We start from the raw sequence: 15948 nt of genomic DNA, 5'->3' as shown, positions 1-15948 counted from the left end.
GTCTGAATAAGTTTCCTGCAGTTGGAAGTGGAATACAGTCATACATCACATAACAATGGGGAAAAGTGCTGAGAAACGTGTCATTAGGCAATTTTGTTGGTTTGCAAACATCACAGAGTGTACTTACAGAAGCCTAGATGGTATAGCCTACTACACACGAAGATTATATATTATAGCCTGTTGCTCCTAGCCTATAAACCTGTACCACACATTACTGTACTAAATAAGCAACTGTAACAAAATGGTATTTGTGTAGCTAAACATAAATCTAAACATAGAACAGATACAGCAAAAACAGGGTATTATAATTTATAGGACCACCCCTGTATCTGTGGTGATTGTTGACTGAAATGTCATGCGGCACATGACTTTATTTGTTTAGAGGTTCTAGCAAGGGAACTTAGCTACAAAGAAAAGTCCTTACCTTTGTAAGGTTATGTGAAGTTATGATCTCTAACTGACTGGCAGCATCAGGAAGTGTAAACACAGAAAGGTGAGGAAGGAAGGGTTTGCCATGTGTTTATATCAGTTTAGTTAGCTTAATATCAAAAGATTATAATTTAGATAATAAAGTATAATAATAAAAGTAAAAATTCTGGTCAATTTTCTCTTCCATATGCCTTTGCCACTTTCTTAAGTCATTGATGACGACTTAAGGTTCCTCAGGTGCAGCATACTTTTACCTATTTTCTCCTTTGTTACCACATACAGACTAAGATCTCTAAGAACAGAGGCTCTGTTTGTCTTGCACATTATTTTATCTTAGCGTCTAGAAAACCCTGGCACATAGTATGCAGGCAAGAACTATCTGTTGAATAAATTTAGTCTATATTGGCAGCTGCTTCAAGTACTGGCTAAAGGGTCTGGGTAGAGTATTGGAAGGAGAATTATTTTTTAAATCTTGCTTCTGCCACTTAGTTATCTGTGGGATTTTGGAAAGTTACTCAATTTCTAAGATTTGGCCAGGTGCGGTGGCTCATGCCTGTAATCCCAGCACTTTGGGAGGCCGAGGTGGGCAGATCATGAGGTGAGGAGATCCAGACCACTCTGGCTGACACGGTGAAACCCCATCTCTACTAAAAGTACAAAAAATTAGCCAGGCGTGGTGGTGGGTGGGTGCCTGTAGTCCCAGCTACTCGGGAGGTTGAGGCAGGAGAATGGTGTGAACCCGGGAGGCGGAGCTTGCAGTGAGCCGAGATTGCGCCACTGCACTCCAGCCTGGGCAACAGAGTGAGATTCTGTCTCAAAAAAATAAAAATAAAAAGTAATTTCTAAGACTTGTCTGTTTTCTTGTATTGGATGGGCACGATACTTGGGCATGATATTTTTTGAAGTTATTGTTATGAGCATTAAATTTTTAAAGTGTAGTGTTTCTAGCACATAGGAGGCATTAAAAAAACTTGTTCCTTCTCTCAACACTCCCTGCCTCTCTACAACATACCTTTTAGTTGGAAGAGCCTAAGAAATATCTAGGAAATATGTTATTCAAGTTTTTTCCTTCTGTTTTTGGTCTGCTCCTTTACAATCAAAGCAAAGAGACCTTCAAGTTGAGAACTGACTAGTTCCCAAAGGACTGATAGGTTCACTGTAAATAGTGTTTAACACTTAGAACCTCTATGCCTGACACACAGTTCGATACATATTTTTTGAAAGAGTAAATTAATTAAGAAGGTACTAAATAAGGATGATGCTCTAAACAGATAATTATGGGATGGACATACTTTATTTATTTATTTTTAGAGGCAGTGTCTTGCTCTGTCATCCAGGCTGGAATGCAATGATAGGATCATAATTCACTGCAGGCTTAAACTCCTGGACTCAAGGAATCCTCCTGCTTCAGCCTCCCAAGTAGCTATGACTACAGGCTTATGCCTCCATGCCCAGCAGACATGCTATATGTGTGAAAAAGTGGGCAGATTTTATCAAATGAGAGGTTTGGAGTGATGGTGTGTCTGAATGTGTGATTTCAAAGCGTTCTCATTCATTCATTCAATCACCATCTACTGTGTATCTACCTTGCATCAACCATAACACTAGCATGGATGTATCTCTGCACCCCCATGTTAGTGCAATTAGTCAATCACAATAACAATTAGATAACAGAAGGATATATAAGATATGAGTAACAAAAGGAAACCAGTAACTGCTTATTGGGATGTGAAATAGCATGACATCCAAGTATGTCAAGTAGTGTGATATTGGCTGGAGTGCATTTAAAGGAATCAGAAGAGATGAGGCTTAACAAGTAGCAGGTAGGTAGGGGAATTTAGAGGAATGGGAAGAGACAAGGCTCAACAGGTTTAGGTGGCCATATGAGTTGGCATATGTGGAACTTCAGGTAAGATATTTCTTGAATAGACCGAGGAAACTGACACAGAGAAAACTTAAGTATATAAGATAAAGTAGGTCAGTAATGCCTATTCTTAGCTCTAATTCCCCATCTTCTTCTAAATTGCTCCATATATTTCATTTCACAATTACACATAAACCTCTACAACAGTCACTGATTATTTACATACTTAGAAACTTCTAAAACGGGGCCAGATCATGAAGAACCATGTATGCCATGTTGAGAGTCCTTAATTTCATCCTTTAGGGTAGCGATGGGGGAGCTAATGGAAGATTTTAAAGCAAAGAAAAGACAATCACATTTTAGTTTCAGAAATATCTGAATTGGAAAGTCAGGGTATAAAAGAAACGGAATCAGCTAAGAAGTTACTAAAATAGTCTAGTACAACAGAGATCATAAAGGCTGGAACTAAGGCAACAGAAGTGGTGTTAGAGATGGGATGTGTTTGAGAGTAGGTTAGGCTTGATGAGGGAAATAAAACAGAAGGAGAACTTGAATCACAGCTTTCTGAGGGGAGCTTCTGGGCATGTGGTGAGGCCATTAACAGATACAGGGAACAGTGTGGATTAAAGATGTAGGATGCTGGGCAAGGGCAAGAGAAGTTCAGTTTTGGCCATGGTGAGTTGGCATCTGTGGAACTTCAGGTAGAGATATTTCCTGAAGAGACCAAGGAAACTGACATAGAGGACACTTAAACATGTAAGACAAAATAGGTCAGTAATGTCTATCCTTAGAACAATTCCCCATCTTCTTCTAAATTTCTCCATAGATTTCAGTTCACAACTACACATAATCTTCTTCAATGATTACTGATTATTTACATAGTTAGAAACTTCTACCATGTATCCTTGGAAAAAATAAAATGATATTTCTAACAGCAGCCTGTTAATAGGGTAAACATGTCAACAATTTTTGTCACAAAAGTGGTCTGAAAGAACCTCTTTGGTAAAAGTAGCAGTGTAATACTTTCCTGTTATGTACTTAGGAATGACTGACATTTTCCCTAAGGATAAAATATTCACCTGTTGATAGCTAGACCATGTTAGTGTTGACCTCAGTTTGGGGTTTACCAATGCAGAGGCTCAAGCCAACCAGTAACTTATACAGTGGAACCCATAGACCAGTAGCAATGATGGCTGATAACATGTCTTGAAAATTTGGTAATTCCACTGCCCAATGGAGATGGGGCAGCAAACTGGGCACCAAACCACAGATGGATTGCAGTACAGTGAAGGAAGTCATTATAGTTTTGTGAAATTGGAGGCTGGCTTGACAAAGATGAAGCCCGCTGGGATTAAGAACTGTGTGTTCTTGGCAAGAGCATGTTGCTGCAGAATTTCACCAGCCATAGTGGGGAAAAAAGGGGGGTGAGGGGGTGTGGGGAATATGAAATGGGAGACCACAAAATTCCTGATATGATACATAAAATGTTAAATATCTATCAGCTTTGCATCCTTTGAGAGTCACCAGATTGAAGCACAGTATTTTGGATTTGGCTGGCAGATGGTGTACACAGACTTTCTGAGAATGTTAGCATTTCATTTGAAACTAGCAAGATTACATGTGACTATCATGGTAACTTAACACTCAAGAGATTTTTCAACTTATCCCTAACCCTGGGTTAAATGTAGAGGCTCTAATAACATATAAAAGGCTTTGTTATGTATGGTCTGGGTCTCATTCAATAGTATTTCAGGATATAATACTTCTTTTAAAATGTCCACAGGGCAGCGTCAACGTCTTTCCATGGAAATCTGGCTCACCCAATAAGAGAAAAGAGGCCAAGGAAAGAAAGACTAAACCAAGAGAGATGGCAGGCAGTGATGTCTGGACTATTTGAATAGGACTTCTCCATTTACCGCCCCTCTCACTTCCTTCTATGGTCTGGACCTTTAATCACCACAGCAGTCAGCCATGTAGGGTCAAGCTAATCGCTGTTGACATCATCCTACTACTTCCCTTTTCAAATTCCAGTGAAGCTATGTGTTTCCTGTCCTATTCCACACCCTAGAGAATGAATACGGGCCAGCTAGTATCTAAATTTAGAATGGCAGCAACGTGTCGGGTTTTCGGAGTAGAGATAAACAAAACCAGGTGACATTTTCAAGCCTCTCAAGGAAAGGGGGGAAAAAAAACCTTTCTGGGGTAAGTAAATAAGGAGAGCTTCAATAGTTCCACGGTAGAGAGAGGCCTGCTGGCAGGTTCAGAAAATAGGCCGCCTGGAACCTTCTCCTTTAAGCCAGGAGGGCGGCTTTGGGAGGCGTCTCGAAATACATTTCTTGACTCTGCTAGGAAAGCTCGGGGAGCCAGAGGCCTAATACCCCCGACTTCAGGGGAAGCTGTGACGGCAGCTGCACCTCCTTTGTCAGGCTGTTGGTTTCAACCACAGACACGAGGACACACTTGAGTTGGGGGTAAGTGGAGAAGCCTGCCGCCCCGCCCCCAGCACGCCACCCTCGCCATTCCTCTCCCGCCCCGCCCCCCGTCTGTGACCCCGCGGGCCGAGCCTCAGGCGACCTGTTGGCAGGGAGAGTCACGTGACGCGCCGGCTGCGCACTCCCCTCGGGCGGACCTCCTGTTGCGCCTGCCTGGCGAGTTCCATCACGTAACGCGCGGGCGCCGCCCCGCTCTTCCCTCGTTGAGCGAGGGAGGGCGGGCGTCGAAGAGGAAAGGGAAGGGGAAAGGGGCGGGAGAAGGGAGGAGGGGCGGTGTCCGAGTCACGTGACCCGGGGGCAGCCCGGAAAGCTCCGAGGAGGAGCCTGGCGCCGCCATTTTCCTGCAGCTGCCTGTCCCTCTTACCCTGCCAGGCTCCAGCTGACCAGGGAAGGGGTGGGCTGAACTGAGGCGGGGGCAAGGGAGTGCCCGACATCTTGTCCGACTCCGCGGGTGATACAAGCCGGTTCTCTCTGGACTGGGTGGCAGCGCGCGGCCCCGAACCGCGCCCCAGGCCGGCAGGCGGGGAAGGAGCCGGTGGGGGTAGGGGGTGCGGTGGGGGGTGGGGACCCTCCGGCTCTTGGGGGTCCCAGTCCCCGCCGGCTGCTGAGCGGGTGGGGTGGTGGAGGAACTGCAGAGATGTCCGGCCAGAGCCTGACGGACCGAATCACTGCCGCCCAGCACAGTGTCACGGGCTCTGCCGTATCCAAGACAGTATGCAAGGCCACGACCCACGAGATCATGGGGCCCAAGAAAAAGCACCTGGACTGTGAGTGAAACCGACCGCGGCCCCCCTCCCAGGCGCCCGCGCGACCCGCGTCCTTCTCTCCCTCTCTTTTCTTTCCCCCGTCTGCTGCCTCTTCCCTCCCTGCGTCTTCTCTGGCACGGCGGGTCCTGTGCCCGTTGGGCTGTGTTCTTTTGCTTCCATCACACCTGCCTTCACGGCCTCCGCTCCCCATCTCAAAATCTGACAAGCCAGTCCCCTCCCTATTCCTAGGGGACCCTCGCCTCCTGTCCGGTGCGCTACCACACCCCATCATACCCAACCAACTTGCCTCCCCACCTGGCTTCGCACCCCCTACCCGTCTCCACTGCAGCCTTCTGCTCTCCCTTCCCACCCGTCCGGTGCCGCCTTGTCGCCCTCGCCTGAGCGTCTGCCCAGCCCCATTGTTTCTTCATCAGCCTTCTTCGGGTTTCCGCAAACGCCTGGTTCCTTGCACCCAAATCCCTGTTATCCCTCCGGGCTGCCTCCCTTGAAGTGATCCCCCACTTCCTTTGCTCCACTAGCTGCTTCTCCCATCCGTTCCTGGCTTTCTCGTCTACCTTCCCTCCCGCGTTTGGGTTACCTTTCATCGCCTCTTTAGTAGCTTCAGTGTAGTTTTTTTTGACTCATTTTATTTTAAATACCATACCCACTTACCCGACTTTTATTTCAGATTACCTTCTTTGTGAGATTGAAAGTAAAAGGATTCAATTTGGTGTAGGGAAAGCTTTCTGGAAAGTTGGGATTTTTATTTGCCTCTGGTGGAATTTAATCATTGTGTTGTCCATACTTTTGACTGGGGTGAGTTTGTGACTGTCAACTCTGCTCCCCACCTTTTCAAATGGGGAGCTGGAAAAAGGCTTTTTGCTGATACTCTTATCAGTTCCCGGAACTGTTAACTCTGGCGGCTTGAATTCAGAAGCTTGAGTGTTAAGCGTAGACTGTTGGAATTCCAAATGGATTGATAAATTTACTTACAAATAACATACATCCCTTAAAAAACATTGGCAAAATGATGTTTGATGGTGCTTGAGTTTGGATACGTTTTAATTATGCCAGTTACCTTTTGAGGAACCAGCTTCTCTTACACGACACAGTATTCGTCCATTCGCTAACGTAGGAGCTGACTCCTCGCAACTTTTTTCTAACCTGGAAGTCACCTGTAATATCCTCCTTTTTCTTTGCGCTCTTTTACCTCAGGGTACAAAGCTCATTGGATCACTCAAGCCAATGGAGCTTAGACCTGAAACTTTTCAGGGAAAAATAGGGAAATAGTCACGATAAATAAGTTCCCTTTTTAAATGACTGAACACATTAGTCTGACTGGCTTTCATCGTACATGAAAGTTACTTTGCTTTACTGTTTGAAGCAAGAGTGAGCATGCCCTGAAAGATAATTCACTGTCTGGAAGCCTGTTTTGATTTCTCATTTGGACTTTGGCCGTAAAGTTTGCACTTTAAAAAAAAAAATGTACGAAATGTAAATTCTTCCAAGTTACTGTGCTCATGAATACTGTTAGAACAAGTTTTTGCTACACAGAAGCCCATTATTCGTTGTGATTGTTCCTCCACTGTGGAAAAAGTTTTAAATAAAAAGCATTAGTGCTTGGTTCTTTCAGATATGCGTTCAAGCTGCTTTTAAACTCTCAGTCCTTGTTTGTCTTAGAGAATGGAGAATATATTTAAATGGTGACACTTATAAACAGAAAACTTATATGTGATTTTTTGATTATCTGATATGTGTAGTAGACGTTTCTACTATTTAGGCTCTTCAAGTGACTACTTGGTTTGCCCTACCAAATCTTACAGTTTGCCCTGACACTGTGTTAATTCTTCTGTTAGTTTTTTTTGTTTGTTTGTTTTGTTTTGTTTTGTTTTGTTTGGTATCGGAGTATGAAGAAACTACTTGTGACTGTGTGAACTATTTTCCTCTTTCCTCATTCAAAATAATAATCTATAAGTCTTTTAAAAGTTTTTTATAAAGGTTTGTGTCTTGTTTCAAATGTACCAGTGGTTCTTTTAACGCATTGCCAAAAAGAGGAGAAAATAGGTAGGGTTGGAAGAGTGCTATTTGCATGTGGTTTCATAAATGTTATTAGCTATTTCTCTTTTTTTAACCTCTACTGCAGATGCTAACTGGGATTAGGTTTGGAGGATAATCTTGCATTTGTCGTTCTTTTTCTCTTCCACTTCTGTTTTTACAAGCTCTCACCTTTTTGGAACTTGAGTATACCTGGTAGTATTTGATTTAAAAATATATGTGTAGATAGTGTACTTCTATTTCTTTTCAATGAGGTTTTAAAATACTGGAATACTATTTTCCCTACATTGTTGTTTAAAATGTCCTGTAATCAGTTCTCACTAATGAAATACCTTTATCTTAGGTAAAGTCTGACCAGTGAGTGGTTTACTAAACAAATACCTTCCTTGCACACACTAACATGCTTTGAGAAAATTTAAGAGTCTTCTACGGACAGTTCATGGTGTTGACATCATGAACTTTAGGCTTTAATACAGAAACCTGTCATTTCAAGTACTTTTTCGTCTTTTAGAAGTTTTTCTTTATAGTGAAAGCTTAGTTTATGTGCACCTTTTAATGCCTCTAGCAACTGATGCTTATTTATATGAATCTAATGAAAATGATTTCATTTTAAAATGGCAGCATTTAACAAAAAATATGCTTAGGCCTGTTGGTTTTCCTATGAGCTCTTAGAGTGTGGAGGTGGTTTCTGTGCAGTTTCTCGCCAAGATCTTTCCATATTAGGAAGTGATTATTAATAATCCATGAATTATAGCTTAATTTATACTACATTATATATTTATTGAAGAAAGATCTTTTTGCTTTGCTTATACTGTAGGTGTTAGTGGATAATAACGTTGACTAGCATCCCTAGTGTGAAAGCGTTGTCGAACTTGGAATATGTCGGTAAAAATAAACACGATTTCCATTTAATTTTAGGCTTTTAGTAGCCATAATCAAGGTAGAGGCATAGCAGTCCTTATATTTGAAGGACTTCAGTTTTCCAGGCACTTTCTCATCATCTCATTTAATCCTGTCTCACAGCTGCAGGTGGGGGCAATTCATATATATAGAAAGTAGCCTCTAATTCTGTTTAGCAGTATAGAATGCTTAAAAGAACCATAATTATTGCAGGATAGAAAAAAAACATTTTTTTCTTTCTTTCTTTCTTTTTTTTTTTTTTTTGAGACGGAGTCTTGGAGTCTCGCTCTGTCCCCAGAATCAGGTGCAGTGGTGCAATCTTGACTCACTGCAGCCTCCGCCTCCCAGGTCCATGCAATTCTCCTGCCTCAGCCTCTTGAGTAGCTGGGACTCCAGGCGCACGCCACCACACCCAGCTAATTTTTGTATTTTTAGTAGAGACAGGGTTTCACCATGTTGGCCAGGATGGTCTGGGTCTCTTGACCACGTGATCCTCCCGCCTCTGCCTCCCAAAGGACTGGGATTACAGATGTGAGCCACCGTGCCTGGCCCACAATTTTTAATTTATAACTTCTTAATATATAAATCATTTTTATCTGATCTTACAATCTTTAGTCTTAACCCACCCTTTTTTTTAATATATAGAGTCTTGCTCTGTCACTGGTGTGCAGTGGCAGGATCACAGCTCACTGCAGCCTCATCCTTCTCAGGCTCAAGAGATCCTCCCACCTCAGTCTCCCAAGTAGCTGGGACTACAGGCATGTGCCACTACGCCTGGTTAAAGAAACTTTTTATTTTTGGAGAGATGAGGGTCTCCCTATGTGGCCCAGGCTGGTCTTGAACTCCTGGGCTCAAGTAATCCTCCTGCCTCAGCCTCCCAGAGTGCTGGGATTACGGGTGTGAGCCAGCATGCCTGTCCCTTATCCTATTTTATGATACGAATTCTTAATTTTCTTTATTCTTATTTACTATCCTTGGATGTTTATATTTTGACATATTTCACTGAAATGTAATATTTGTACTAAAGGCTGTAATGTCTCCTTTTTTTTTTTTTTTTTTTTTTTTTTTTTTTTTTTTAATGAGGTGGGTCACACCCTGTTGCCCAGGCTGGAGTGCAGTGGTGCAGTCACATCTCACTGCAGCCTTGACATCCGGGTTCAGACAATCTTCCTGAGTAGCCGGGACCATAGGCACCTGCTACCACGCACAGCTAATTTTTAATTTTTGTATAGACAGGGTCTCCTTATGTTGCTCAGACAGGTCTCAAACTCCGGGGCTCAAGGATCCTCTCTACCAGCTGAGCCTCCTAAAGTGCCAGGATTATAGGTGTGAGTCACCATATCCTGTATGTCTCTGTTTTTTAATTCATAATTCATATTTTTCCCAGTTAATTTACAGGGACATTTCATTTCACCCACTGCCTTATCTTTTCTAAAAATCAAGATCAAGTTCTTACTAAGCATCCATTATCAGCATACCTCTATGGTAGATACAGAATGGTTATTTGTATGTTGTGAACTGAATCTAGAAATTGGAAATAAGTTTTTAAAAAGTAAGATTTGAATATTTTGCTTGTGTAGAAGGTGGAATTTGTATTTGGTCTAGGGGTTTGTGTAACTACATTAAAAATGTATGTAACATACCAAACTGTACCTGAATTGATTCTCTTTTAAAGCACAAATGGTTTTTAATGTTTCAGTTAATATCATGGGTGCTTAGTTTGTGTATTGTCAAGAAGGATCTGGTAACTAGGATGTGGTTTCTAAGAAAATGCATATAAGGAAGAAATAAAGTAGAAGATCTGTCCCAGGATATCTCTTATTTAAAAGTAAGGTAACTGGGACCTTTTTTTCCAAAAAGATCTGGTTTTAAAAAGACAGTTATTTTGTAATTAATGTCTGGGCTTCCTATTCTTTCCTATAAGAATTAGTCATATGATTTATATTTTCATTATCCTTACTAGTCTTGTAGTAGTTTTGCAATACAGAAAATAGTAACAGAGTTATCAAAGTGGTAGTAGTAAGATTTGATTATACATGTCAAATGCCTGAGGCATTTTATTTATTTTTATTTTTTCTGTCGCCATGGCGGAACAGAATGCCTGAGGTGTATAGTAAAATTCACAAATGGATCCTTTTTCCTCCCGGATATATCTAGTTAAGTTTCTGAATAGTATGTATTTTAAAAGAGAAACTCTAGAGAGAACTTAATAGTCACCTGTTTTTTTGTAACTACTTATTTGTAATTAGCAAATGAATTCTGAAATACTTTTGTAATTATTGTTCACTGATGGATTTATTTGCTATGTTAAGAAATAATATTAAACTTTGGGCATCTATACCTTTTATGTTTACTAAATATTTTATATATCTGGATAATTTTTAAAGGTGTCTTTGAATTTAAAGTTACTATGGCAGGTGAGAAGTGAAACACTTCATAAGAAGTGATTGGTGTTTTTCTTTCATATGCTTTGTGAGACATTTATATGAAACATTTACTTTGATGTTTTAAAATACACTGATTGTTTAAAAATAATCTATTTTAATAATCAGAATCGCTTTCATTTAAGTAAATTTATTTGGCCATGATGATCGTTTAGAATAGTTAATGTGAAAGTTCACCGTAGACATAGTTGTTTCTCCTTTGTTTTCTTCAGCTCTAAAATGCTTAATTTCGTGATTTCTCACTTAAAATAAAGAAGTAAGAAAAATAAACTTAGAGGCTTCTTGGCAAGAGGTTAGAGCCCTACCAGGAAGTAGTAGCCTTAGACTTTCAAAGTAAAGGCTTAGTATTTGCTCTTCCTGTTCTTTTGGTAGCTAAAGTGGCATTTCCGTTACTTTGTGTTCTGTCTTAGTATGTTCCTAGTTAAACTGCTTTATACGTTTCTCTAGAGAATCAAAATTTTGAACTTGACCTTTTAGAATTTTGTATGTTCACTGTGTATATGGTTCTTTTTATGGAGAATCATTTTGGACAGTTAGATAGTTCTTTAAAAGAGAATCTCGGCAAACCTAAGCCTTTGTATTAAAAATTATGTTCAGAGTTGTGATTTATCAGATTATCAGAAAATTAAGGATTTCTCAAGTTATATTATTATCAAGATATATTATATCCCCCACGAAAGTGGTACATTTGTTAAGATTGATGGACATACATTCACACATCTTTACCCAAAGTCCATAGTTTACATTAGGGTTCACCTTTTTTTTTTTTTTTTTTTTTTTTTTTTTTTTTTGAGACGGAGTTTAGCTCTTGTTCCCAGGCTGGAGTGCAGTGGTATGATCTCGGCTCACTGCAACCTTCGCCTCCCGGATTCAAGGGATTCTCCTGGCTCAGCCTCCCAAGTACCTGGGATTACAGGTGCCCGCCACTATGCTCAGCTAAATTTTTATATTTTTGATAGAGATGGAGTTTCACCATGTTGGCCAGGCGGGTCTCGAATTCCTGACCTCAGGTGATCCACCCACCTCGGCCTCCCAAAGTGTTGGGATTACAGGCGTGAGCCACTATGCCAGGCCAAGGTTTACTCTTGGTGTTTGTATGTTTTGTGAGTTTGGACAATTGTATGGCACATATCCACTATTGTAGTGGTACAATGTTTATCTGCCCTGAAATACTCTATGCTCCCCCTAGCCATCCCTCCTATTCCCCAACCGCTGGCAACTGCTATTTTTTATTAACTGTCTCTATAGTTTTGCCTTTTCAAGAATGTCGTAGTTGGAATCATACAGTCTATAGCCTTTTCAGATTTTCTTTTTTCACGTACTAATACTACGATTTCCTCAATGGCTTTTCATGGTTTGACAGCTTTTTTTTTTGTTTTGTTTTGGCACTTGACTACTCTATTTATTATGTGGATATACCAGGGTTTACTTGTCCATTTACTTAGTGAAGGACATCTTAGTTGCTTCCTAGTTTTGGCAATTGTGAATAAAGCTGCTATAAACATCAGACATCTGTGTGTGTGTCTTTTGTGTGGACATAAGTTTTCAGTTCGTTTGGATAAATACCAAGGACCACAGTTGCTGGATCATATGGTAAGAGTACCTTTAGTTTTGCAAGAAACCTCCAAACTGTCTTTCAAAGTGATGGTACCATTTTATATTCGCACTAGTAATGAATGGGAGTTTCTGTTCACATTCTTACCAGCATTTGATATTGTCACTGTTACAGGTTTTGGCCATTCTAATAGGTTTGTAGTGGTATTGTTTTAATTTGCATTTTCCTGATTATGTGACATCTTTTCATATGCTTAGTTGCCATCTTTATATCTTCTTTAGTGAGGTGTCCGCTAAGGTCTTTGTCCTGCTCTTAAAGTCAGGTTCTTTGTTTTTCTTATTGTTGAGTTTTGAGAGTTGTATATTTTGAATAACAATCCTTTATCAAATGTATCTTTTTTTTTTTTTTTTTTTTTGAGATAGAGTCTTGCTCTGTCTCCTAGGCTAGAGTGCAGTGGCGCCATCTCATCTCATTGTAAGCTCTGTCTCCCAGGGGTTCAAGCGATTCTTCTGCCTCAGCTTCCCGAGTAGCTGGGATTACAGATGCCCACCATCATGCCCGGCTAATTTTTGTATTTTTAGTAGAGATGGGGGTTTCACCACATTAGCCAGGCTGGTCTTGAACTCCTGACCTCAGGTGATCTGCCTTCTTCAGCCTCCCAAAGTGTTGAGATTACAGGCATGAGCCACCAAGCCTGGCTATCAAATGTATCTTTTGCAAATATTTTCTCCCAGTCTGTGCCTTGTCTTTTTTATTCTCTTGACAGTGCCTTTCACAGAGCAGAAAATTTTAATCTTAATGAAGTCCAGTTTAGCAGTTCGTTCTTTAATGGGTCATGCCTTCATCATTGTGTTTAAAAAGTCATCAACAAATGCAAGGTCATCTAGATTGTCTTCTGTGTCACCATCTGGGAGCTTTATAATTCTGCATTTTACATTTAGGTCTGTGATCCATTTTGAGTTAATTTTTGTGAGTGTAATGTCTGTCTCCAGATTCATTTTTTTTTTTTTAACCTGTGGATGTGGAGTTGTGCAGTACTATTTGTTGAAAAGACTATCTTTGCTGCATTGTATTGCGTTTCTCCTTTGTTGGCAGTGGTTCTTAAGGTGTGATCTGGGGACTTCTGGGGGTTCTCAAGACCGTTTCAGCAAGTTTGTGAGTTAAAAACTATTTTCATGTACTAAGACATTATTTGCCTTTTCTATTTTTATTCTTTCGCCACTGTACAGTGGAGTTTTCCAGAGGCTATGTGATGTGTGATATTGCAACAGTTTGAATGTAGTAGCAGATAATGAGAATTCAACTATTTCCTATTAAGCCACAAAATAGAGTTTTGCAAAAATGTGAAACAATGCCATTCTTCTAAATTGTGGGGTGCTTTTTTGAAAATACTGTTATTTTTCACATGAGTTAGTGTTAATAAATTTTTCAGTGTCAGTTTCTAACAGTAAATATTGATAGAGAACCCCTATATAAAAGCTCTTGGGTCCTCAATTTTAAAGTGTAAAGGTTCTGAGACTACAAAAATTGCACTTTTAGGGTTGAGTGTGTGTTACAGGAGACAAAAGAGTACTCAAAGAGGAACTAGATTTAAGGGATCCTTTGAATTCTCAGGAGTGATTTTGGATTTGATTTTGTAGGTAACAGTGCCCCAACTTTTGGAAGATTTCAAGCAAGAGATGTGATATCATAATCCCTATGTCCACTTTATGTCCATAAGTAGATTGGAAGAAGCGTTCAGTATGACTTGGGAACTGCTGGGGCAAAAAAGTCTAACACTAATATTTAAAATTTTTTTCCCAAAGACCTTAAAAATTAGTTATTAATTGGAACTCTTGATTATTTGTCCCCTCTCTCTCTTTTTTTTTTTTTTGGTTAATGTCAAAACTATCTTTTTTTGTGAAAGCCAGGCAGGTTAGGTATCAATTGTGCCAAAAGTTCTTGACTACCAAACCATTAGCCTTTGGACTTATGATTCCTTGGACTAAAGACATGGTCTTGCTCTGTCACCCAAACTGGAGTGTAGGGTCATGATTATGGCTTACTGTAACTCTGAACTCTTGGGCCGAAGGGATTCTCTTGCCTCAGCCTCCTGAGTAGATAGGACTACAGGTGTGTGCCACCATGCCCTGCTAAAGAGAAAGGGGTCTCTTGCCTAGGCGGGTCTCGAACTTCTGACCTTGGCCTCCCCAAGTACTGCGATTATAAGTGTGAACCACTATGCTTGGCCTCTTTTAAACTTACTTTACCTTGCTCCCATTAATATTCACATTTAAAGTAACCACTTTCATAAAAACATCACTGAATAACTCCCCTGGTCCTGTCAGTCCAATATTATTCTCACATTTATAAAGTTTCAAATATTGTTAAACTGTAGTTGCTATCTTGCTTTTATATATTTTGGGTTTATGCACATTTCCTCTGTAGAACAGGAACTGTTTTCTGTATTGTTCTTTATCTCTTCTTCAAGTACCTAGTCAGCAACCCCATGGGTGCTCAGTAAATATCAAATGATTATACTTAACCTCCCTTAATAGCTCAGACTATTCCATGAACAATTTATGGACATAAAAATCTATACCAGTAGACATTTAAGGATATTTTTTACGGTGACTATGGAAATTACCTGGTTACAATTTTGTATATAAAGTCAGTAACATTGATTAAAAACATAAGAAATTACTGTGTTTCATGGAACTCATGAGGCATTAAAAAGTTTAGTTTTCTTTAGATGCAAGGTAATGTCTTCCAAAAACATTGTTACTTCAAAATTTTTGTAGCTGCTCCATTTGAACGCTATATTAAAATGCACATTTTTGAGGACATATTCTTGAAATTGGGAATGTAATTTTTAAGAATTTAACAGAGGACCAGAAATAGATCTGAAGAGTTTATCAGAGCTGCTTCCTTGCACAACTCCAGAAGGTGCCTATCACATCTTTTTGTGCAAAAGGTGCCTCCTAAAGTATAACTGTACAGTAGACTCATTTTTGATATAAGAAGGGATAAAGCACACTTAACAGATGATATCAAAATATAAAAGAAAAGAAGTGTCTGTTTTAGAAGGAAGCTGTATGAGATATGAGGCAAAGGTTAGGGAGGTGGTAGCAATGGTGGTAAAAATAGGATCACTTAATCTAGATTACTTAATCAGTAAGTTAATTCCAGGGGCCAGTGGGAATTGCTGAAAGTTTCATCTGAATACATGAAATTTTTAGCAGTGGTTAGGGGAATGGTGCTGGTATTTATAGCCATAAAGTTATTACTTGAAAGCATCCTAGGGACCCAAGTCTTAATCAAGGGGCAGTTTTTCCAAGTAGTGGTTGAGGAAGTTGGGCATGCTTTCCAAAGCTTATTTCCTTACTAAAGATTGCAGATATACTCTGCAAGTGACTTCACAAAATATACCCAATTGTCATATTTTAATGTACATGTTTCTTCTGATTATAGGTCCCACGTGACT

General features: G+C 40.1%; 1 protein-coding gene and 1 long non-coding RNA gene across 20 annotated transcripts in view; one reads left to right on the top strand and one right to left on the bottom strand.

The window, feature by feature from the left end:
• The window catches only part of LOC105468863 (uncharacterized), a 101246-nt gene extending 96201 nt beyond the window's left edge, over positions 1-5045 (bottom strand). The window contains exon 1 of one of the 4 annotated variants that reach the window (XR_011611232.1): positions 4868-5045. This is a non-coding gene — a long non-coding RNA (uncharacterized lncRNA). The remainder of the gene's footprint in view (positions 1-4867) is intronic. The other 3 variants (XR_979675.3, XR_979673.3, XR_979677.3) reach the window with 3 other exon arrangements.
• Positions 5046-5102: 57 nt separating this feature from the next.
• LOC105468864 (phosphatidylinositol binding clathrin assembly protein) overlaps positions 5103-15948 on the top strand; it is a 112850-nt gene continuing 102004 nt past the window's right edge. For 6 of the 16 annotated variants that reach the window (XM_011719339.3, XM_011719326.3, XM_011719329.3 and 3 more), the window contains exon 1: positions 5341-5552. In XM_011719339.3, the coding sequence (XP_011717641.2) occupies positions 5423-5552 (130 nt within the window). In that variant the 5' untranslated portion in view covers positions 5341-5422. Of the gene's footprint in view, positions 5553-15948 lie in introns of all 16 variants that reach the window. The other 10 variants (XM_011719342.3, XM_011719337.3, XM_011719335.3 and 7 more) reach the window with 6 other exon arrangements.

The sequence above is a fragment of the Macaca nemestrina genome, chromosome 12 (genome assembly GCF_043159975.1).
Source record: "Macaca nemestrina isolate mMacNem1 chromosome 12, mMacNem.hap1, whole genome shotgun sequence".
Classification (NCBI taxonomy): domain Eukaryota; kingdom Metazoa; phylum Chordata; class Mammalia; order Primates; family Cercopithecidae; genus Macaca; species Macaca nemestrina.
This window is presented reverse-complemented; position numbering and strand designations above follow the sequence as displayed.